General features: G+C 39.9%; 1 protein-coding gene across 2 annotated transcripts in view; it reads right to left on the reverse strand.

Annotated features, from left to right (window-relative positions):
* Positions 1 to 23591, reverse strand: part of SLCO5A1 (solute carrier organic anion transporter family member 5A1) — a 144637-nt gene that overhangs the window by 12746 nt on the left and 108300 nt on the right. For both annotated transcript variants that reach the window (XM_064384263.1, XM_021675230.2), the window contains exon 5: positions 18880 to 19078. In XM_064384263.1, the coding sequence (XP_064240333.1) occupies positions 18880 to 19078 (199 nt within the window). The remainder of the gene's footprint in view (positions 1 to 18879; positions 19079 to 23591) is intronic.

Genomic DNA, 23591 nt, shown 5'->3' on the forward strand with positions numbered 1-23591 from the left:
TCTATGTGTCTGCATGCTTAGTCACTAAAAATGACAAGCTACAATCCCATACCGATGGTTATTATCATTGTTGTTTAGAAGTTACATGGCATTGCCTATTAACAGCATGCTTTGCATTCATCTGTGATAGCCACAGATTCCAAACGCCTCTCCTTTATGAGTATGTCCATGCAAGAGAATGCAACCTAATGAAAATATTAACAGATGCTCACAACACTGTGATTGCAGGGAAGCAAAAATCTTTCCTGAGTTTAGGAAGCTGGCGCAGTCCCAGGTCACCCTTGGGTACGTTTGCTTTTCTTATGAGATCATGGTGTCTGATATGAATGAATGCTACAAAATGAAAAGCTCTAAGAAAATCAATACATGAACAAATATAAATAGCAATGAAAGGAAGTGGGCATTCATGAAAAAGTTATTAGGAAAGAAGGTGATCATGGTACACACACAAAAAGCTGCTGACATGGTTTCTCCTTTACACTGTGCTGAAGAATAATAATGTCCTGTCTGGTGGTCATTCACTCTCCAGAAAACAGACTGGATTCTAATAATAGCACAAGTTTAAACCTGAGTAACACTAAGCAATCTCTCATTAGCCTGAAGTGAACCCATCATGAGAGCACAGAACGCACAAGGACTACTTACTGAAAGCTGCACTCGTCCTTGTGCAAAGGGGCTGTGCATCATCTTCCCAGCAAACAAAAAGCATTTCTGGCAAGATATAAAACTGCACAAAAGCTTCTTGTTGAAGGTAGTCCTCCAAATAAGAGGCTCGTGTTAACTTAAGAATCAATATAAGTGTTAATTTTGAGTAAGGTATAGGGCCTCGATAGCAAATACCTTAAAACTGCATGGTCCACAATATTTTACATAAAAATCATGGAATTACGGAGCTAGAGAGAGGGAGGATCTCTGAGATGATCCGGCAAACTTGCTAACTTCAAAGAACAGGAAACTATACGAGGTATCATGGCAAGCCCCACAACCATTGAGGCCTCAAGAAAACCAGCCCTGGGGAGACGGCAAGAAAGAAAACAAGAAGTAGAAACAACACCGTGTTATCCAATCTTTGTTAAATTAATCACTCAGGGAGGGATGCTTATTTAAAGTAACATATAACAGCAAGATAGAGATGGTTGTTAAACATAATTCAAACCATTTCTGCGATAGGGCCATTACAGCTACATATGTAAGAATACAGTGGTGCCTGTAATCCCAGCTACTCAGGAGGCTGAGGCAGGAGAATTGCCTGAACCCAGGAGGCGGAGGTTGCAGTGAGCTGAGATCGCGCCATTGCACTCCAGCCTGGGTGACAAGAGGGAAACTCCATCTAAAAAAAAAGAATACAGTGGCCCTAAAAAACCACATTCACACCCCAGCAATTGTGTCCCATCACCCTACCCCAAGACTAAAGAACACTTGAACTTCCCCATCTAAACATACTTCTACTATGTACTTCTATTGGTCTCTCTAAATCAAAGAGAAGTCCCCTAACTTTCTTAAGGGACTTCTGCCTCCTTTCAAGTTTCTCTCTATTAAAAGATGTGACAAGTAGAAAACCATACATACTATCCTCAAGCCATGTGGACTAAAAGAACATGATTCACACAACAAAAAAAAAAAAAAGAAGAAGAAATAAATAAACCTCTTTAGCAAAATATACTAATAAACTAGAAAAAAATTAATATCTTTCTCATAATTTCTTAATCTTCATCAATTTATCTCAGTCTTCAAGAAGATTTCAATGAGAATGTTTCTTTTCAACTCCACTTAAATTTTTGGCTTTATGTTAGAACCCTTCCTTGGCTCTACGGAGCTATGCAACTTCAGGTTTATAATTATTATTCTCATCATCATAATCATCATTACCATTTAAAACTAACATCAGCAGAACCCTATTTTTACTCCATGAATTGTGCCCTGAGATGGCAAAGTAAGTTGTCTCATTCATTCCCTGTGAGAATTGTCATTATTATTGCCATGCTTCCATCTTTCAGGTGAGGAAATTGAAGGTTTGAGGGGATAGGTACTGCCAAAGTCACACAGCTAGTAAGGGTCAGAAATGGATTTAAGCCCAATTTCATTTCACCATAGCGTGCATCTGTAAGCCCCAACACTGGCAGGGAAGCTTTGCGTAACTGTCCCTAGTTTTACTTCCTCTAGCACGGGTCTTCCAGATGGCTTATTTCGCTTTCTTCCTGGAGAAAGCTCTAATGCAGTTTTTGTGGCACTCTGCTTTCAGTGCTTCTGAGTGTGAGTCAGAAAGAGCTGGGTTCAATTTCATATCCACAATTCACAAGTGCCGTGAACTTCAGATTTCATATTTGTATAACAGAGATCAAAGTGTCAGCATCACACAGTTGTTGTGGGGGATTAGGTGGGTGAATGTATGGCCAGTGTCCAGCATTGCGCCTGGGACATAATATGCACTGAGATATTGGTGTGCTGTCTTTCCACACTTAAACAGAAGCATGAATGAATAGAAGTAACAGAATCACAAACGTGATGAGTGCAAAAGGGTACCATGACATTTTTCCTTTCAAAAAGGATAAAGAAGTTTTTTAATTTACTCCTACAGAGAATGGTGGGAAAAAAACTAGATGAAGATCTAGTTTCAGGCCTGCCATTTAGTAGCTATGTGACCTTGGACCAAATCTTTCTGTCTATGGCTATTAAATACCCCTCCAGACTACATGAAGGAGAGAGAGAATGATCAACAAAAAGTGCAGTATATAATAGCATATGGCGAGCATAGGTTTAGAAGAGGACTGTATTCATAGAAGTTGTGATTACTGTGTCTAACTGTTAATTTTATTGTTAAAGCATCCTCGGCTTTGTAGATGACAAATTTAAACCAGGTATAACTTGAAACTTACATGTAATTACCCACAATGTGTACACACTATCTCTTTAAGTCTAGCATCATTTGAATAAAATAATGTGTCCCTTATATGGCTTTTCAAAATTCCTTTAATTATTAAATAAATTTCTACTCATTGTAGAAATTTTTTAAAATACACAAAGACTAAAAAATTAAACTTATGCATAATGCTACACCCAGGTATATCCACTTTTAATGCTTTTAGTATATTTTGTTCTGGTCTTTCTTCAGTGTGCATATAGATTAACATTAATAATATATTGCTACCAAGATTATATGTAAAGTTTTAAATTCTATTTTATCTCCTGATAACATTACCTAATAAACATTTCTCTATCAACTATGTTAATATAAGGGTATAGACTGGTAAACTTGGTCCTAAGTTTCATAATATTCATAGGTATTTTTGAAATAAAAAGCCTTATCATGTTTCAAGATACACACGTTACAGACTTTATGTTGATTTGTTTATATCTCAGTTACAAAATTTAATAGTTAGCAGAAAGAAAATTTGCTTATACTTTATACCCCCTTGATACTCCTGAAATGAAGTGAAACAAATGTTTGTGTCTCCAAATAGAGCCAAAAAAAAGATGAACTCATGTACTTACATCTAGAAATGAACTCTAAACCTATTAATAAACGTAGCTAGGATGATTCAAAAACATGTATATCTACGATCTTTCAAGCAAACTTCTTTTCCCTCTAATTCTCAGAAACTTCTGTGAAAATTACTGATATCTACAATAAATGATTTTGAATGGTGCCAAAATATTTAAACAATGGAGAAAAAAACTTAAGCAGATTAAGCTGCCCATGAGACACAGGCAAGGAGATGAATGGTTTGAATGATATAATTGGAGAATTTAGGACTGACCTGGCCAGAAATGCAAGTCACCTGGGAGGGCTGGTCCACTGTCTAAAGACACCGTGTTGCCTGTGGTAAAATCAGGTGTGGTGAAGAGGAAGCGGAGTTGTGCCAGTGGCAAAGGTCTGAATTAACAAGCTGTATTTATTTAATTTCTATAGTCTGAATGTGATGGGGCAATAAAGCTATACTCAAAGAAGATACTTTAGGGAAAAATTTTGGAGCTGGGTGGGACTGAGTGAATCATCCTGTCCAACAGTCTCTGCCAAGAGTAAAAAACTGAGAAAACGCTTCCTGGTCATTTGGTAGCTCAAGAAATCACCCCTGGAAAAGTTTTAGCTCAGTAGCTCAAGTCACAAAACCAGATAATATAATAGATTTTGCTTTAAGTCCAGAAAGATTGCAATTGATAAATGAAAGATAGTAGACAGTAAAGCTAGAATTACTAAGCGATGTATCAGCACATAGCGCTGGTTATAAAGTCTTCACACGGACATCAGATTTAACTCTATTTAAAACAATTATTTGAAGAAAAGGCAGAGTGGGGGGCAATAACTCACATTACATGATGCATTTATGTAAAGCATCACTTAACCAGTTTTCACAGTCAGTGCCAGCTCTTTGGGGTCCAAGACGATTAGGGCACACCTGTGTGACGTACAGTCTGGCAGCCACAGAGAGGAAGCAAAAACACATTTCCTAATTAAAACTGGAGGGAAATTGTGGGTGCTGGGAATGTAATTACGTGAGTTGGAAATGGGCCAGGATTTTGCTAGAGCTCTTAGGATCTTTCAAAATGAAAACTCATCAGATTTTTAAGTCTGAAGTTTCTTTTTTATTTGAATAGAGGTTAGAATACCTAAGGTGAAATCTATCTTCTTAACCAAGTTTTAAGTGTACAATCCAGTATTGTTGACTGCAGACATAATGTTGGACAGCAGATCCCTAGAGCTTATTCATCCTGCTTGACCAAAACCGTATTGGCTCCTGATTAGTAACAACCCATATCCCAATCCCCCCAGCCTTGGTGGCCACCATTCTAAGTCTCTGAGTCTATGAATTTGACTCTTTCAGATACTGCATGTAAGTGAAATCTGTGACCGGCTTTTTTCACTCAGCGTTATGTCCTCAAGGTTCATCCATGACAATATTCATGTGGTCGCATATTGCAGAATTTCCTTCTTTTTTCAGGCTGAATAGTGTTCCATTGTATGTATATAGTCATGTGTCACTAAATGACAGGGAGACATTCTGAGCAATGCATCATCAGATGAATTCACCGCTGTGCAAACATCATAGAATGCACTTACACAAGCTTAAGTGGTCTAGCCAACTACACTCCTAGGCTATATAGTATACACTATTTCTCCCAGGCTAAAAACCTGTACAGCATGTTCATGTACTGAATACTGTAGGCATTTATAACACAATGGCAAGGAGTTGTGTGTCTAAACATAGGAAAGTTACAGGAAAAATAAAGTATAAAAAATAAAAAATGATACACCTGTATAGGGTGCTTACCACAAATGGAGCCCGCAGGACTGGAAGTTGCTGTGGGTGAGTCGGTGAGTGAGTGGTGAGTGAATGAGGAGGCCAAGGGCATGACTGTGCACTGCTGTCGGCTGTATAAACACTGCACACTTAGGCTACGCTCAATTATTAAAAACCACTGTTAAAAAAAAACCCCACTGTTCTTTCTTCAATAATAAATTAACCTTAGCTTATTATCAGCTTTTACTTTATCAACTTTGTAATTATTTATTTTTTAGCTTTTTGACTATGTTTTAATAGCACTTAAAGCACACACTGGACTGTGGTACAAAGTATTTTTTCTTTATATCCTTTTTCTATAAACTGTTTTCTTTTTTTAACTCGTTAAACTTTTTTGTTAAAAACTATGACACAAACACACACATTAGCCTACACCTACACAGCGTCAGGATCAGCAGTATCACGTCTTCCACCGCCACATCTTGTCCCAAGGTCTTCAGGAGCTGAAACACGCATGGAGCTGTCACCTTCTAAGATAACAATGCCATCTTCCAGAATACCTCCTGAAGGACCTGCCTGGGGCTGTTTCCCAGGTGACTTTTTTTAATAGGTAGAAAGAGTATGCACTAACATAATGATTGAAAGTATAGTATAGTAAATGCATAAACCAATAACACAGTTATTTATTATCAAGTACCATGTACTCTACACAATTGCATGTGTGGTAGCATTGTAGGACTGCCAGCACAGTAGGTTTCTCTACACCAGCATCGCTACAAACTCGTGAGCAATGCATTGCACTTTGACCTTATGACTGCAACATCATTAGGCAATGGAATGTTTCAGCTCCATTACAATCTTAGGGGATGACCATTGTATTTGTGGCCCATCACTGACTGAAACATCGCTACGTGATGCATGATCATACATTTTCTTTGTCCATTCACCTGTCTACAGACATTTAAGTTGTTTCTATATTTTGGCTATCAAATCTGAATTTTCTTAGAAAACCACTAATAACACATCAGGTTCATTCTACAAAAGACCGTGACTCCATTTTGGCTCCACAGGAAAAGCTTATTCTCCCAAAACATCCCAATCCCAGGTACTTAGGTGATTCATAAGGACTTGATGCTAATCAAAGACGGGTCAGTCATTAAGTCCTTTTAATGTTAGAAAATTCACCATGCCAGTAAACCTGGAGCCCTCACATAAACTTTAATGAATGGAACTGGCTTGTATAGTAGCTTTCTTTGTTGTTTTCTTTTTTCTTCTGTCAGAATAGTTTAATAATCAAAAGTATGCAGTATTGCATCCAGAATCAAAGAAACCTGATTTCAAACTCTAGCTCAGCCATTTTCTAGTGTGACTTCAAGCAAGTTGTTTAACCTCTCTGAGACGTTCTCCTCATTAATAAAGAGAAAAACATCCTTAAATAGTTATTTATCAACTGCTTGCTATTTATGTGTTTTATCCCATTTTATCCTTCCTTTAATCTAAGAAATGAGTACTATAATTGATCACGTTAATGCTGAGGAAATTGAAGCACAGAAAGCTTAAAGAATTGGCCAAGTATCTTATTCAATCCTCACATCAATTCAACTAGATAGATACTATCTGATGTCTCACCTTAAAGATGTAGAAACCAAGCCCAGGAAAGCCAAATAATTTGCCTATATTCAGACAGTCAGTATGTGGCAAGGCTAAGGTGAAAATCTAGACTGACTGATGTGAGAGCCACAGAGCAAATGCGGTAGACATGCAGAGCAAGTAGCATGATGCCTGTCACTCAGCTGCTTTGAAATACCAGAAAACTGTGCAATACTAAGAAGTAGATACATCCCCAATAGTTCATTCAGCAAGAAGGTGGTGTGTGCATGCAAGTGCATACCTCTATAAAACACACAATTTAAAACAGCACCTCAGTGTAGTGTTCAGAAAGAACGCAAACTCATATAAATCATCTAGATCTGATTCGGCTCCACTCCTTATTAACTGATGAGTTTGGAAAAATCACTTAATTTCTGAGCCTCAGGTTCTTTTACTAAAATTTAGATAATAATATGAACAGTAGAGGGATGCTGTAAGCATAAGACATATGCTTACATATGTCAGTGTAAGTGCCAATCACACTGAACCAAACATGTAGCTTACAAAGACTCCTCTTTTCACTGCCACTCCCTACATCTTTCTCTTTATTGACTTGAAAGGGAAAAAGAGCCACATGCAAGTCCTAAAATCATGCAGAACAAGAAACAGTTTTTACTAGGCAGACCAACCCATACTGTTGAGTAGGTTGTACACTGCACAAATGCACCCAGCTAAGGGAGCGAAGCTGAAATGTAGCTCGCACCCTGCTTTGTTCACACAAAGGTATCTGCTACTCTAAAAGTGGCATGCCTACGCAGCTGCAGCACCCAGTAGTGTTTTCATTAACTCATTCTAGACTATATTACTAGAACTTGGGGAAGCAGACAAATTCTCCATGGAAACTGGGTTCTTCTTTTGCTACAATTTATAAACTTCCTTCAAAGTCAGACTACAAATATTTAAACAATTGGGTCCTTGAAGCAGCTTCCAGCACTCTTAGTCAGGTTACGTTTTCCAGATTGAATACAACTAAATGAGAAAAGGTGTACCATAATTCATGGATTAGATCATAAAGATGTAAATTTATTTCAAGTTCATAAGAGTTGCAGCTTCACTATATGAGTAACGTCCCTAAGCAGAGACAGGTGCCACACATTCATTCATCTATTAAAGAAGAAAACGGAATTGCTTTGCATGATCTAGAAGGGAAGGGAGTAGAGATGAGAAACTAACTTTTTTCAACATATATAAAGGGCTATAATCTGTGCTAGGAAATATGCGAACCTCCCCCATATCATCCTCATTATCCAAACTACAAATATTTGGTTAAAATATTCAAACGATTTAAACTAAAGGTTGCCAGGGGTGGTGGCTCACATCTGTAATCCCAGCACTTTGGGATGCCAAGGCCGGCAGATCACCTGAGGTCAGGAGTTCAAGACCAGACTGGCCAACTTGGTGAAATCCTGTTTCTATTTAAAAATACAAAAATTAGCTGGGCATGGTGGCAGGTGCTTGTAATCCCAGCTACTCAGGAGGCCGAGGCAGGGAAAATTGCTTGAACCCAGGGGGCGGAGGTTGAAGTGAGCTGAGATTGTGCCACTGCACTTTAGCCTGGGTGACAGAGCAAGATTCTGTCTTAAATAAATAAATAAACTAAAGGATGAGGATAAGAGAAGGAGACACTGACTTTTACTTTTACCCTTCTGCACTTTTTTTTTTTTTTTTTTTTTTTTGAGACAGAGTTTCGCTCTTGTTACCCAGGCTGGAGTGCAATGGTGCGATCTCGGCTCACCACAACCTCCACCTCCTGGGTTCAGGAAATTCTCCTGCCTCAGCCTCCTGAGTAGCTGGGATTACAGGCACGCGCCACCGTGCCCAGCTAATTTTTTTGTATTTTTAGTAGAGACGGGGTTTCACCATGTTGACCAGGATGGTCTCGATCTCTTGACCTCGTGATCCACCCACCTCAGCCTCCCAAAGTGCTGGGATTACAGGCCGCGCCCGGCCCCTTCTGCACTATTTTAATGTTTTCAACCAAATGTATTTGCAATTACACTTATAACCAGGAGAGATGAACTTTAGTTATGCTTGTAACCGGGAGAGATTGACATTATCACCAATTTTATATATGAGAAAACCAAGATTCAACAAATTATGTAATTTTTTGCCAGGTCACACAGCTAGAAAATGATAGAGCCATTACTTGTCTTTGAAAACAATACTGTGTTAGACAAATCAGTTTGAGGAGATAGAAGAAAGAAGTTCAGAAAGTTCATTCTTAATAACTTCATCTGTCACTAACACTGGCTACTAGGTTGTCTGCTAAGAAAAACAAGGCCAGGATAAGATAAAGGACTTGAAGAAATGGGTTTAAAAATAAAAACAGAGCCACTGTCACGGGCATGAGAAAGGAAGCTGACTGGGATGAAGTAAATGGGCTGCTCAGCAAAGATGAGGGCCTGCTAAGATTGGAACTCATAAATTTGTAATGGAGCCAATCAGCACAATTATATAATTTTTCCCAGTGGTGCTGGGCAAGCCCAGCAGCAGTGGATTCAGGCTGGAAGAGGGAGGTGTGGTATTAAGCGAGGGCTTTAAGAGTCTTGAGGAAACTCGCTGTTTAAAAGCAGGTAAGACGTGGACTGTGCCTTCCCTTCCTTTCTGAGAACACACTTGAAATAAAAGCAGAGTCAGATTAAAAGGAAAGTGTGACACCAAACTTCACAAAAATGGCAAGTAGATAGGCACAGGTTTATGTGAAACAGGCAGAGGCCGCCTTGGAGAAAGAGGAGCCAGCCTGCCCGATGGAATCTCCACGGGTTCAAAGCTCAAAGTCAGCAGATGTGACAAGGGCAAAAGTGAGACGTGGAGGGAAAACCGTGGGACTTCCTGGAGATCTGAGGAAGAGAAAACTATATCAGTGAGCCCTTCCAGTCTCAATTATCCGTTCCCTCCCATCTCCAATTTAGGGCCCAGAAATTCATCAGGAAGTGCTTCTCTAAGGAAACTGGAAGAAATTCTCAAAGCTGAACTTCCACTCTAGATGTTGGTAACTCTGAATAAAATCCCCTCATTCTGGTATTTGAGGTACAGGGAGAGGAAAGACATCATCTGAGAGAAGCTAGGCTGAGTACTGTCCCCTGAAAAGCCCAGAATAAACAAACAGAAGAACTGGTTCCTTAAAACCAAATGATAAATACAAGGCATAAAAACAAAGTTAAAAAAAATTCTAATTATATGTGCAGAGAGATCTGAGAAGACACGACTCCATAAAACAACACCAGAATACTATGGAAAGGGAATGTTCAGAATATAGCAAAGAAAAAAATCCTTATAATAAAAAATGTACATAAAGATAGAAAAGAAGGTTTTTAAAAAAAACCTCTCATAGTAAAAGACAAAAGCATGCAATATGAGAGAATAAATTAAACACATAGGCACCCAGTCCATACATTCTAATATCTGACTAACAGGAGTACTAGAGAACACAGGGAAAAGAGAAAATGAGTTAAAAAAAAAAGACGTGTTGCATTAAAAGGGTTCAGAAAGTGCCTAGTACAATGAATGAACAAAGCCCTGTGTGGAGGCATTCATTCATTCACACAACAAATATCATACATGTTTTAGATGGTGAGGATGCAACTGTTATATAGCTAGCTCGGCCGGGTGCAGTGGCTCACACCTTCAATCCTAGCACTTTGGGAGGCCGAGGAGAGTGGATCATCTGAGGTCAGGAGTTCTAGACCAGCCTGGCCAACATGGTGAAATCCAGTGCCTACTAAAAAAAAAAAAAAAAAAAAAAAATATATATATATATATAAAATTCACCAGATTTGGTGGCACATGCCTGTAATCCCAGCTGCTGAGGTAGGAGAATCTCTTGAACACGAGAGATAGGGGTTGCAGTGAGCCGAGATCATGCCACTGCACTCCAGCCTGGGTGACAGAGCAAGATTCTGTCTCAAAAAAAAATTATATATATATACATATGTATACATGTGTATATATATGTATATATGTGTGTGTGTGTGCATATATATATATATAGAGAGAGAGAGAGACTTCTACAAACTGTGCCCAAGGAGCTCATATTTTAAACAGGGGACAAAAGCAAAGCAAGTCATTAAATGACATAATTTCAGATAATGTTAAGTGTCATGAGGAAACGAAGGAGAAACCATGTCATCAAGAGTGGGGGGACAGTAGGTTCCTCTAGATTTGGCAGAGAGGGAAAGCCTCTCTGAGAAGGTGGCATTGGGATCATAAGAAGGGTCCAGCCATGACAAAATCTGAGGGTAAAGTATTCCTTATGAAATTTCACAACACCTTGAAAAAAAGTATCCTAAAAACTTCCAAATAAAGTTAGCCAGAGAAATGAGAACTAGGGCTGAAATTACATTTCTTATCAGCAACAGAAAATGCTAGATGACAAATAAAGCAATGGTTTCAAAATCCCCAGAAAGATACTTCTTTTTCATTTTTACTTGTTTGTTTAATTTATTTTTTAAACTTACTTTAAGTTCAGGGGTACATGTGCAAGTTTGTTACACAGGTAAATTGTGTGTCAAGGGGACAGATTTTTCATCACTCAGGTGATCAGCACAGTACTCGGTGGGCAGTTTTTCAATCCTTTCCTCCTCCCACCCTCCAGTATAGGCCCCAGTGTCTGTTGCTCCCTTCTTTGTGTTCATGTGTACTCAGTGTTCAGCTTCCACTTACAAGTGAGAACATGCAGTATTTGGTTTTCTGTTCCCGTGTTAGTTTGCTTAGGATAATGGCCACCAGCTCCACCCATGTTGCTGCAAAGGACACGATCTTGTTCTTTTTTATGGCTTCATAATATTCCATGGTGTCTAGGTAACACATTTTCTTTATGTAGTCTCTCATTGATGGGTGTTTAGATTGATTCCACGTGTTTGCTATTGTGACTAATGCTACGAATAATGCTGTGATGCCTGTGTCTTTATGGTAGACTTTATGGTAGAATGATTCATATTCCTTTGGATACAAAATCAATAATGGGATTGCTGGGTTGAATGGCAATTCTGTTCTAAGTTCTTTGAGAAACCATCAAACTGCTTTCCACAATGGCTAAACCAATTTATACTTCCAACAGCAATGTAGAAGCACTTCCTTCACTCCACAACGTGGTCAGCATCTGTTATTTTATTACTTTTTAATAATAGCCATTCTGACTGATGTGAGATGGTATCTCACTGTGGTTTTGATTTGCATTTCTCTAGTGACTAGTGATGTTGAGCATTTTCTCATATGCTTCTTAGCTGTGTGTATGTCTTCTTTTGAAAAGTGCCTGCTCATGTCCTTTACTTACTTTTTAACGGGCCTGATAATGTTTTAACCTAGAATTCTATGGCTGCTTAAACTACCACTTCAATGTGTAAGAACAAAGATCGTTTAATATACTCACAGGCTCAGAAAGTTTTTCTTCCCATGTACCCTTCCCAAGGAAGTTATCTGAGTTTTTTTTCTAGCAAAATGAAGAGTTACCAAATAAACAAACAAAAACTAGTGGATACAACTGAGGAAACTTCTGAAAGGAGGCCCTAGGATGTAAGTTATGTCAACAGAGCAAGCGGTCCACAGTGAAGCAGGAAGATGGAGTTCGGGGAAAGAGGAAGATTCAGTAAAACAGAAAGCATGATTGAAAACTTAGAAAAACATATGGGCATGATCATGGCAAGTAGCAAGAGAAAGCAGAGGCCCTTAGATGTCAAAGACAGTGACACAAAAAAGATACGGTCCAACTATGACACAACTTGAAGCAAATTCCCATCCCCTCTCTACTTAGGTAACTGTTCCTTCCCTCAGACTCCCTGTTTTCTGGAGAAAATGAACCAAAGGCTCTGGCTTAAAGCACCACACATAAAGAAGAAGTTCGGTGAGATGCTAGAATGATGACAGGGAAATTAGGTAAAAGCCTGCAAAATAATCAGTGAGGACCCAGGCCTGTTCCCCCAACTCTCACCTCTAGGTTGCCAGCAGTGAGGCTTACAATCCTGTAGCCTTCCCCAGCAGGGCCCCAGCAGGAGAGAAAGGAGCATCTGTCTCTTGAGGAACTGAAGCACCTCAGAGATAAGCCCTCGGGTTCTGGCACTGCAGCACTCTGATGAAAACTCCAGCTGTATCCACCTCCCACAGGAAGACCCACCAGATGACAAGCCCTGCCCTCACACACAGCAACTACTCAACTTTTTAAGTTCTCATTCTTCAATACCAAAAGCAAGCTAAGGATCACCAGAAATTTGAACAGAGCTGCTAACACAATCAAGACAGCAAAATAAACAGAAAGTAGGCACTCACAGGACACAGACAAATTAGGAAAGAAAAGGAACTCTAAATAATGTTGGAAAAGTAAGAGAAAATATTCCACTCATAAATCAAGATGGCTAGAAACAAGGGACAATCTGAAATCAAGCAAGAACTTTCTAAATTAAAAATTATGATAGGCTGGGTGTGGTGCCTTATGCCTATAATCCCAGCGCTTTGGGAGGCGAAAGTGGGCACACTGCTTGAGCTCAGGAGTTCAAGACCAGCCTGGGTAATATAGAGAGACCCCACGTCTACAAAAAATTATCCCAGTGTGGTGGTGGACACCTGTAGTCTCAGCTATTCAGGTGGATGAGGTGGGAGGATCACTTGAGTCCAGGAGGCAGAGATTGCAGTCAGCCATGATCGTGCCACTGCACTCCAGCCCAAGTGACAGAGCAAGACTCTGTTTCAAAAAAATAAAAATGATAGCCAAAATAAAGAATTCAACAGAGGACTTAGAAGATAAAATGCAAAAAAAAAATTTTTTAAGTAGAACAAAAAAGGACACGTGAAATAGGTAACAAATAAGGAAAGGAAGATATGAGAGTAATTTGGCTGTGACACCTGCCACCACATTGATGTCAGGGTTGATTTGGCTGATCTGGCTGGATAGATGGGTGTCCCCTACCTCCCGCTATGCTCCACGCACATCACCCCCTGAAGCTGCACACTTGGTCAAAGAGAAGAACCTTCCCTGATAAAGGAAGATCATTATTTGGTCAAAGGCATACAAAAAGTTGCCGGTACCTCCAAACAAGAATAAGAAAAGAAGAGATCAATGAAGGAGACAAAGAGAAAAAAATGGCAACAGAAAAGAGAAATTAAAGTTTAAAAACAGACCTGAAGTATATAGTCTTCAGTCAGAAAGAAACCACCATGTGCCTAGGAAAAAATAAAAATAATCCATCTCAAAACACATCATGGTAAAATTCTGGAATGCTAGTAAAAAAAAAAAAGAAGCTCCCAGGAAGGAAAAATACATCACATACAAAGCATTGGGAAAAAGAAAAGCCAGACTTCCAACAAGAGCATTAGAAATTAGATGACAATGGGGCAAAAACTTCAAAATTCTGAGTAAAAATGACTCATCCAAAATTTCAGCCAACTTGGCAATCAAATGTAACAGTGTGTATGTGTGTATACATATTTATATATAATATTTATCTATATATATAATAAAAAGTCTCCCAAAAGAACAAAGTTACAGCCTATACAGCCTTTTCGTAGGTACTGGAGGATGTACTCCATCAAAATGAGGGAGTAAATCAAAAAAGAGGACTCCACAGAGTCCAAAAAACAAAGGATCAATACAGAGAGAGGCAAAGGGATTCTCAGGATGTCAGCAGGGCAGCAAGCCCAGAAACGCTGTGTCCAGATGAGAGTAGGGGGACTGAGGGCCTTGCACAGATGACTGCAAGGAGTGGAAATGGAACCAGGAGCTCATCAGATAGGTGGAAGATCATGTTGAGATACTTTTTGAGCTCTCAGGTGTAGGAAGCTAGATGCAGATTCAAAGAAAACAAAGTAAATGAAAATAAGGCAATTATTAATTCCAGCAAAATCAATGTTACACAAATGAGGAAATCTAATCATGATACTGTAATCCAAAAATAAAATCCCAAGGCCCCCCAACCATCTGATGGACTTCCTCCTTAGATAGGGCTCTTTTAAAACGTAACCTGAAAAACTAGTTCAGACCAGGATGGGAAGTGGGGGTCAGACATGCCTCATTAGACCTCTCCGACAGTAGCATCAACGCAGACTTTAAGTCTGATTAGAAACATTTTACAACCTATTCTCTTTAAAGCCTGCTACCCGAAGGCTTCCTCTACAAATAAGAACTTGGGTCTCCACAGTCCTTTATCTTAACCCAGACATTCCTTTCTATGGATCCCAGGTCTTTAGAGAAACTCAACCAATTGTCAACCAGGAAATCTTTTAATTTACCTATAAGCTGGACGCCCCTGCTTCGAGTTGTCCCTCCTTTCTGAACCAAACCAATGTACTTCTTAAATGTATTTGATTAAGTCTCATGTCTCCCTAAAATATGTAAAACCGAGCTGCACCCAACCACCTTGGGTGGTTCTCAGGACCTCCTGAGTGAGGGCTGTGTCCCAGGCTATGGTCATTCATATTTGGCTCAGAATAAATCTCTTCAAATATTTTACAGAGTTTGGCTCTTTTCATTGACAATACGCATGTCATAAATATAACATGAAAGTACCAGAAAAGAATTTGACAACAATTTGTAAAGAGAAAGTTAAGCTCCTCATTTGCCAAGCTAGGAAGTCACAAATAATACCTTAGTTCGGTTAATTTATATAATATTTCTGAAAAATATAGAGACACATTCCAGAAGAAACAGCTAAAAAGAATTCAAAAGTATTGCCCCTGCAAATCAGAGTTAGCTATAAGACTGCTGGGTTTTTGCTATGAACTTTTAATTCCATTTGTGTTTTCTAATTTTAAGAAAAATAATTTGATAGAAATAGAAATTATTCTTATTAGTGATGACTAATGACAACAGCTAGCCTTCAGTACCTCACACTCAGCTGAGAACTTTACACGCGTTACACACACAACCCTTGCCCACGATCTTCTAAGGTGATTGCTGCTAACACCACCCCAATTTACAGAAGTAATATTGAGGTTTAGTGCTAAGCAACCAGTCGAGCAGAGTCAAGATCCAAATTCAAATTCAACTGCAGAACCTGAGCTCTTATGCTATACTGCTTTTCCATTTGTAAAGATTATTGTTTATGCCATCCTCTAAGGCACTGTCAAGGAGCCACATACCCAGTACATGCATCTTACACACACACACACACACACACACACACACACACACCAGTGTCTTCTGGTGGAAAAATAACTCCCAGGACAAAAGATGGCACAGTATTCTGTAATCTAAATAAACTCTGATTTGCTATTCCTTCTCCTCACCCCGAAACATTCTAAATTGGCTAGATGAAATCAAAGCTTTTGTTATTCAAATGCAAAGTGGAACATTTTATGACATAAAACTCCACTGAGAAACAAAAGGGAACAGAAGTGTTTCTTGGCACCAAGCACCAAAACTTGGACAATGAAGCTCTGTTAAATGAGCAGATCCTAACAAAATTACATGTAGTTAAGAAGTAAAGATTGGCTGGGCACAGTGGCTCACTCCTGTAATCCCAGCACTTTGGGAGGTGGAGGCGGGAGGATCACTTGGGCCCAGAAGTTTGAGATCAGCCTGGGCAACGAAGTGAGAACTTGTCTCTACAAAAAATTAGCCAGGTACGGTGGTGCATGCCTGTAGACCCTCCCTAATCGGGAGGCTGAGGATAGAGGATTATTCGAACCTGGGAAGTTGAGGCTGCAGTGAGCCTTGAGTGCACCATTGCACTCCAACCTGGGGGACAGAGAGAGACTCTCTCAAAAAAAAAAAAAAAAAAAATTAAGGTTTCATAACTCTCAAAGAAGAGCTTTCCATCTTCTTTTGGTGAGTCTGTGGGGAAAAAAGCACTCATATCCATTGCTGGTGAGGGCAAAAATTGGTATAACACCTGTGGAGATAATTTGGTACTATTTATTCAATCTCACTTCTGGAAATTTGTCCTGCACATACAGAGCACACAAGAGAAGTAATAAATGCCTTGGAGTTATTTATTGCAGCATTGCTTTTAATAACTAAAAATTAACTGGGCATGGTGCCATCTGCCTATAATGCCAGCTACTTGGGAGGCAGAGGCAGGAGGCTCACTTGTGACCAGGAGTTTGAGACCAGCCTGGGCAACATAGTGAGACCATGTCAATAAATAAATAAATAAATAAAATTAAAGATTAGGAACAACCCAAATGTGAGCAGGTTAAATACAAAGCGGAATATAATGGAATGCTATGCAGTGGTTAAAAGCAGTGTTTATGCGCACAGACACTGTAGCCAAATTGCTTGGGGTTAAGTCCTGGGTTCTGGGCAGTGCTGCACTGGAGGCAGCCACCCTGGATGACAAGACTCTAATGTGAAGTTCTAAGGGATTTTGTCAGTTGTTTGTTTAACACAACCATTTTTTAAAATTAAATGATAATAAAGACAAGGATAATAAATACATAAAACTCATCACCTTCTGATTATTCTACAATTATGCTCTTGCCTAGGCTATGTAAGTCTATTCTACCTATATGATAGAAACATTATACAGTGGTGTGTGACAGCACCTCCTCCCAACTCGGTATTCAGGGTCAACAAGTTGGTAACTTGAAATCAGCCACAAGGGTGTATTCACATCTCAGAATTGCCAAATGCTACAAATCAGGGCTTTTTAATTTTTTTTTACTTTTTGTATAAGTGGGTTACCACTATGTTGCCCAGGCTGGTCTTGAACTCCTGATCTCAACTTTTTCTCCTGCCTCAGCCTCCCTCAAGAGTGAGGTTACAGGTCTGGGTCACCGCACCAGCCATGAGGCTTTTTGTCTTAGAGAGTCATTTAAACATTTGTCAGCATTCCACTGGTTACATGTGATGGGTACATCCGTTTTACTACCTGTAAGCCCAGGATGATAACAGCACCTATTTGATAGGGTTATTAAGAGGATTCATGGGTTAACATATGTAAATGAAAACATTACAATAAAAACTGAACAATTTTCATTAATCCAGTAAGTATTTCATCCTCATCTGCTGTAATCAAAACGCTATGGAAGTCCCTCTGTGAGGGTCAGAAGGGGCAGAGAGGAAGGCGAGACCCTGGCTTCTGCCCTGCAGGAGTGCATGCTCCACTTGGAGAGGCAGAGCACGCAGAGCACACATAGGGAGAACAGTTTGGAGGGACAGGTACGAGCCTGACTGCGGATGCACAAACACCACAGGGCTTGCGCTTCCATCATGCAGATACGAGGCAGCTCCTAAGAGGTACTTACCCGTTGTGGGAGGGGAGTATCACACACTGGGGTCTGTTGGGGGGTTTAGGGGAGAGATAGCAGGGGGTGGGGAGGTTGGGGACAGATAACATGGGGAGAAATGCCAGACACAGGTGACGGGGAGGATGGAGGCAGCAAACCACATTGCCATATATGTACCTATGCAACAAGCCTGCATGATCTGCACATGTACTCCAGAACCTAAAGTACAATTGAAAAATTTTTTTCTAAAAAAAACAGTTCATAAATATTTCTTTGCAAAACGCATATAATAGCAATGTGATACACTTCATCAACCCAAATTTCTTATTCCAGAATCAAACTCTGTTCCCGCTAAAGAATGGCCTCAAGTCCTTATGTGAAATAAAATGTAACCTCTAGATACAAGGTTCTGGAATTCTCACAAAAAGTTGGTATCCTTAGGCAGACCTGATTTCTACGACTATTTTTAGAGCACACCAAAAAGCTAAGGTATAAAATTTATTAGTATGATTATTATGCACTTTTGTAAGTAGGAGACATTTGTTTATATAATTTGCATACAGGGAGCATTCACATCTGCAATAGGTAATAATTAATGATAAAACAAATCAAAATAGGGTGTGAAAATGCTGATAGCAATCCCAGATGTTTTGATATTTTATTACTGTTATTGCAGATGTCACAAAACAGCATTTACACCCATCACCACTTTGAAATAATGGTAGTTATTAGATCCACCGATAAATCTTATTACTTAGCATGTTACTAAAGAAGCAAATAAAGTACCATATATTTTTGGTAACTATTAAAAATAAAACAAAGAGGTACTTACCCTGTTGTATAAGGGATGTTTATGCCTCCTAGATTAATGCTTTCACATCCGACAATAAATAGGGTTGAAAAACACAGTAAAGACACACCACTGCAGATCATTGCTAGTTTTGCAGATTCTCTGGCACCAAGTTTCAATTTTTTAATAATGTAGCCTCCGAGAACAATACCAACACCAGCACTGGGGACGATAATAACCCCTGGGGAGAAGAGAAGGAGAGAGTTAATTTGAACTCATGTACACTATTATTCATCTTATCTATTCTGTCTCTTGCTCATGGTACTAGGGTAAAGAATCAAAAATCACTATAATCAATACATCTTCATTGTGTGTGATTTTATAGTATAAGATAATTTTCAACATAAATAATCAGCAAAGAACTCCCATCCAGATTTCAATAAAATCTTTTACACAGCAAGAAAATAAAGACAAGCAACCCGTTAGAAAAGTGAGTAAAACTTTAACAAGTTCTTCACCAAAGACAAAATCCAGACAAACAATAAACGTGTGAAAGGGGCTCAGCCTCATTACACAGAAGGAAATACAGATGAGGCACCTAACACACCGCAATGATAGATACTCAGGTGACAAACACCCTAAATACCCATTACACATTCTATGCATGTCACAAAATTTCCCATGTACCTCATAAATATGTATGAATATAATGTATAAAAGAATTTTTTTTAATGTAAAACCCACAGTGAAATACCACTACACACCAATCATGTTGGTAAAAACCGTAAAGTCTGACAATACCACAGGTTAAAAATGTAGCACATTAAGAACTCTCAACACATTGGCAGGATGTAAATCACAAGACTCACTTTGAAAAACAGTGTGGCATTATCTGGTAGAGTTGAAGATATACACGCCCTGTGGCAATCAGTTCCATTCCTGGATCTATACCCTGAAGACACTTGTGCACATGGGTACCAAAAGACAGGGACAAGATATTTGAAGCACCATAATAGTAAAAAACTGGAAATAAACCAAATGTCCATTAATAGATATATCATATATAGTATATCTATATAAAGGAATGTTCTATACACTGATTAAATGGAAAGAAAGGTAGCTACACACAACTTTGTATGATGAATCATACAAAGACAATGTCGAACGGAAGGAACCAAATGCAACAGAATGCACATGACATGACTACATTGGTATGAAGTTCAAGAACTTGTAAAACTAAACAGCATTGTCTGGGAATGTACACACAGATGGTACAACTATGAAGAAAACCCAGGAGTAATTAACATAAAAGCCAAGATAGTAGAGGGATGCACGGTATCAGGAAAGGATACGGGACGTTCCTCTGGTGCTGAAAAATACTTCATGCCATGACCTGGGTAATAGTTACTGCTGTGGTCTGAATGTTTGTGTCCTCAAAAATTCACATGATGAAATTCTAATCACCAAGGTGATTAGGAAGTGGAGCCTTTGGAAGGTGATTAGGTCACGAGAGTGGGAGGCCTCATAAATAAGGTTCATGTCCTTATAAAAGAGGCCTGAAAGAGCTACCTCGCCTTTCCACGTGAAGTTACATGGTGGGAGGTTACATGTGAGAAGACAGCCTTCTGTAAGAAACTGGGCACTCCTTCACCACACACTGAATTTGCCAGGGCCTTGTTATTGGACTTCCCAACCTCCAGAACTGTGAGAAATAAATTTCTGTTGTTTATAATCCACCCAGTGGATGGTAATTTTGTTACAACCACCTGAATGAACTAAGACAGTTACACAGTGTTCACTTTATAATTATCTCTAAATTGTGTTTCATGTACTTCTGGGTATGTTATTTTTCACTGTAAAGGTTAAAGCAATTGGCCAAGCACAGTGGCTGGCGCCTGTAATCCCAGCATTTTGAGAGGCCAAGGCAGGCGGATCAGGTGAGGTCAGGAGTTGGAGACCAGTCAGGCCAACATGCAAAACCCCATCTCTACTAAAAACACAAAAATTAGCCAAGGGTGGTAGCACATTCCTGTAATCCTAGCTACTCAGGAGCCTGAGACAGAAGAATCACTTGATTGAACCCTGGAGGCAGAGGTTGCAGTAAGCCAAGATGGCACCACTGCACTCCAGCCTGGGCCACAGAGTGAGACTCCATCTCAAAAGCATAAAATTAAAGAAATCATCATGATGCCTGCCCCCAAGAACCTTACAATCTAAAAGAGAAACAAACTACTTAATAGGGATTAGAATACAATAAAACAATTACATAAAGTGCAGGAAGAGTCTTCCCTGGATGAAATCCAGGAAGGCTTCACACAAGTGGCAGTATTTGAGTTGATTCTCAATAGATGAGACAGAATCTGCCCAATGAACCAGCACAGAGACTGTCCTACACAAAGAAAGTATCTGCACAAAGAAAATACATGCACAGAGGCGTGAGATAACAAAACGGAGGATTCAACACAATCCAAAATATTGAGTATGAAAAGCAAGCAGCTGGGAGGTGGAAAGACGTGGAGAAGAGAGATAGGGAAAAAGGAGACCGTGAAAGGAGCTTAGATTGTAGCTCTGACAAAGGAGGCCACTGAAGAATTCTGAGCTGTGATTGAAAGGATGGAAGCTGTGTATTACAAAGATCATCCCTGAAATGAGATGCAAGACAGCTTAGACAGGGTCAAAACTCAACTCAGAGAAATGGTCAGGAGGATGACTGCGAAGGTCCTTGTGAGCCACAGGAGGGCCCCATGAAGATCCCAATAAATTAGATAAGACAGGGAGAGAGAAAGGATGACTTCATGACACCAGATGGTGGGAGAAATTTGGAATATGAGGAGGAAATGTGTGTGCAGAGCAGCTCAATGGCCACCACCGTAGACTTGTTGATTGTGAAGGACCTGAGGAACAATCAGGTGGAAATGCCTCAGCCGGGTGCGGTGGCTCATGCCTGTAATCCCAGCACTTTGGGAGGCCGAGGTGGACAGATCATTTGAGGTCAGGAGTTCCAGACCAGCCTGACCAACATGGTGAAACCCTGTCTCGGGGCTTGGTGGCGCATGCCTGTAATCTCAGCTACTCGGGAGGCTGAGGCAGGAGAATTGCTTGATCCCAAAAGGCAAGGTTGCAGTGAGCTGAGATCGCACCATTGCACTCCAGCCTGGGTGAAAGAGCAAGACTCTGTCTCAAAAAAAAAGAAAAAAAAGAAAAGGAAAGAAAACCAAGAAACCTAGGAGAGAGTTTCAAGGAGAAAATGACAACATTATCAAGTGCCTTAGAGAAGTCCGGTAAGAAAGACTGAAGTGAGACAATGTGTCACTGGACCTCTGACAAAAGCAGTTGTAAGAGTGTCATGCAGGAGTACTCAGTCATGAGGACCTAGAGTTTGGATCCAGACAGCTCTTTCTAGAACTTTGCATGTAAAAGGGATATGAGTCTAGAATTAGACTGGGCCAAGGTAGGGCTGGGGTTTAGAGAGCTTTATCTATTTCGTAGGATGCAGAGAGGACTTAAGCATATTTATATACTGAGGAAAATAAAGTAAAAAGGAAATGAATGGTTGAATGTGGAGGGGAAAGTTTAGTGAATGACAACGCAAGATCCTTGAGAAGTCAGGACAATATAGAATTAATAGCACAGATAATCAACTTGGCCGTTAGGAGAGAGAGAGAGACACTCCTTCATCTGGGCTAGAACAGGGGTTAAATCCATGCGTGAGTAGTAGCCTTACAATGTTAGTTTTTCTGTTATATTTTTCCATTATTTTGTAAACATAATGTAGTACATGTTGTAACAAAACATTTGAAAAACAGAGAAAAGTAGGGAGAAAAACACAGAAAAGTAAGAAGGAAAGCAGAAAAATAGGAAGGAACAAAAATCCACTGATTGCATTCTGGCATATTTCATTGCAGACGTTTTTCCTCCGAGAATTCATAACATGCTGGAGATTCATTTTTTTTTAGCTTTGATTTTTTTTTCTGTACAATTGAAAATAAAACCAACTCTTAGAAGGAAGAGATATTGAGAACTTTAAATGTGGCCAAGGGTTGGGAAAACCATGGTGGGAAAGTGAAGTCAGCACTACGCAGGTCCAGACGATATTGGACACCAGAAGTTTGCAGCCGCATTCACGTGCACGGTTGCATGCTCCGGCATGTTCAGCGACCCACGAGGAGGAGCAGAGGAAGACAGGGAGCTTAACTGAAAGTCAGTTTTGCCTGGCACCCAGTGTTCATCCTGTAATCCTCACCAGAGTCCTGTGAAATCGGCAATGGCTTATTTTTTATTTTTTATTTTTTATTTTTTTGAGACAGAGTTTCACCCTTGTTGCCCAGGCTGGAGTGCAGTGGTGCGATCTTCACTCACTGCAACCTCCGCCTCCCGGGTTCAGGTGATTCTCCTTCGTCAGCCTCTTAAGTAGCTGGGATTACAGGCGCTGGCCACCACGCCCGGCTAATTTTTGTATTCTTAGTAGATAGAGATGGGGTTTCACTATATTGGCCAGGCTGTTCTCAAACTCCTGACCTCAGGTGATCCACCCACCTCGGCCTCCCAAAGTGCTGGGATTACAGGAGTGAGCCTGGCTGGCAATGGCCCTTTTACAGATGAGGAGATTGAAGGCTCAGGAACGTGGCCTGCTTATATTTATAATGCACAACACAAAAGGGGGAGTTTGGGTGGAAACTGACATTTTCTGTTCCCAGTCCCGCACTGGGCCCACATTATCACAGCTGCCTCTTACACCCAACCAGTCCGTGAAA

The sequence above is a fragment of the Aotus nancymaae genome, unplaced genomic scaffold (genome assembly GCF_030222135.1).
Source record: "Aotus nancymaae isolate 86718 unplaced genomic scaffold, 86718_ANA_hifiasm-v0.15.2.pri h1tg000036l, whole genome shotgun sequence".
Taxonomy (NCBI): Eukaryota; Metazoa; Chordata; class Mammalia; order Primates; family Aotidae; genus Aotus; species Aotus nancymaae.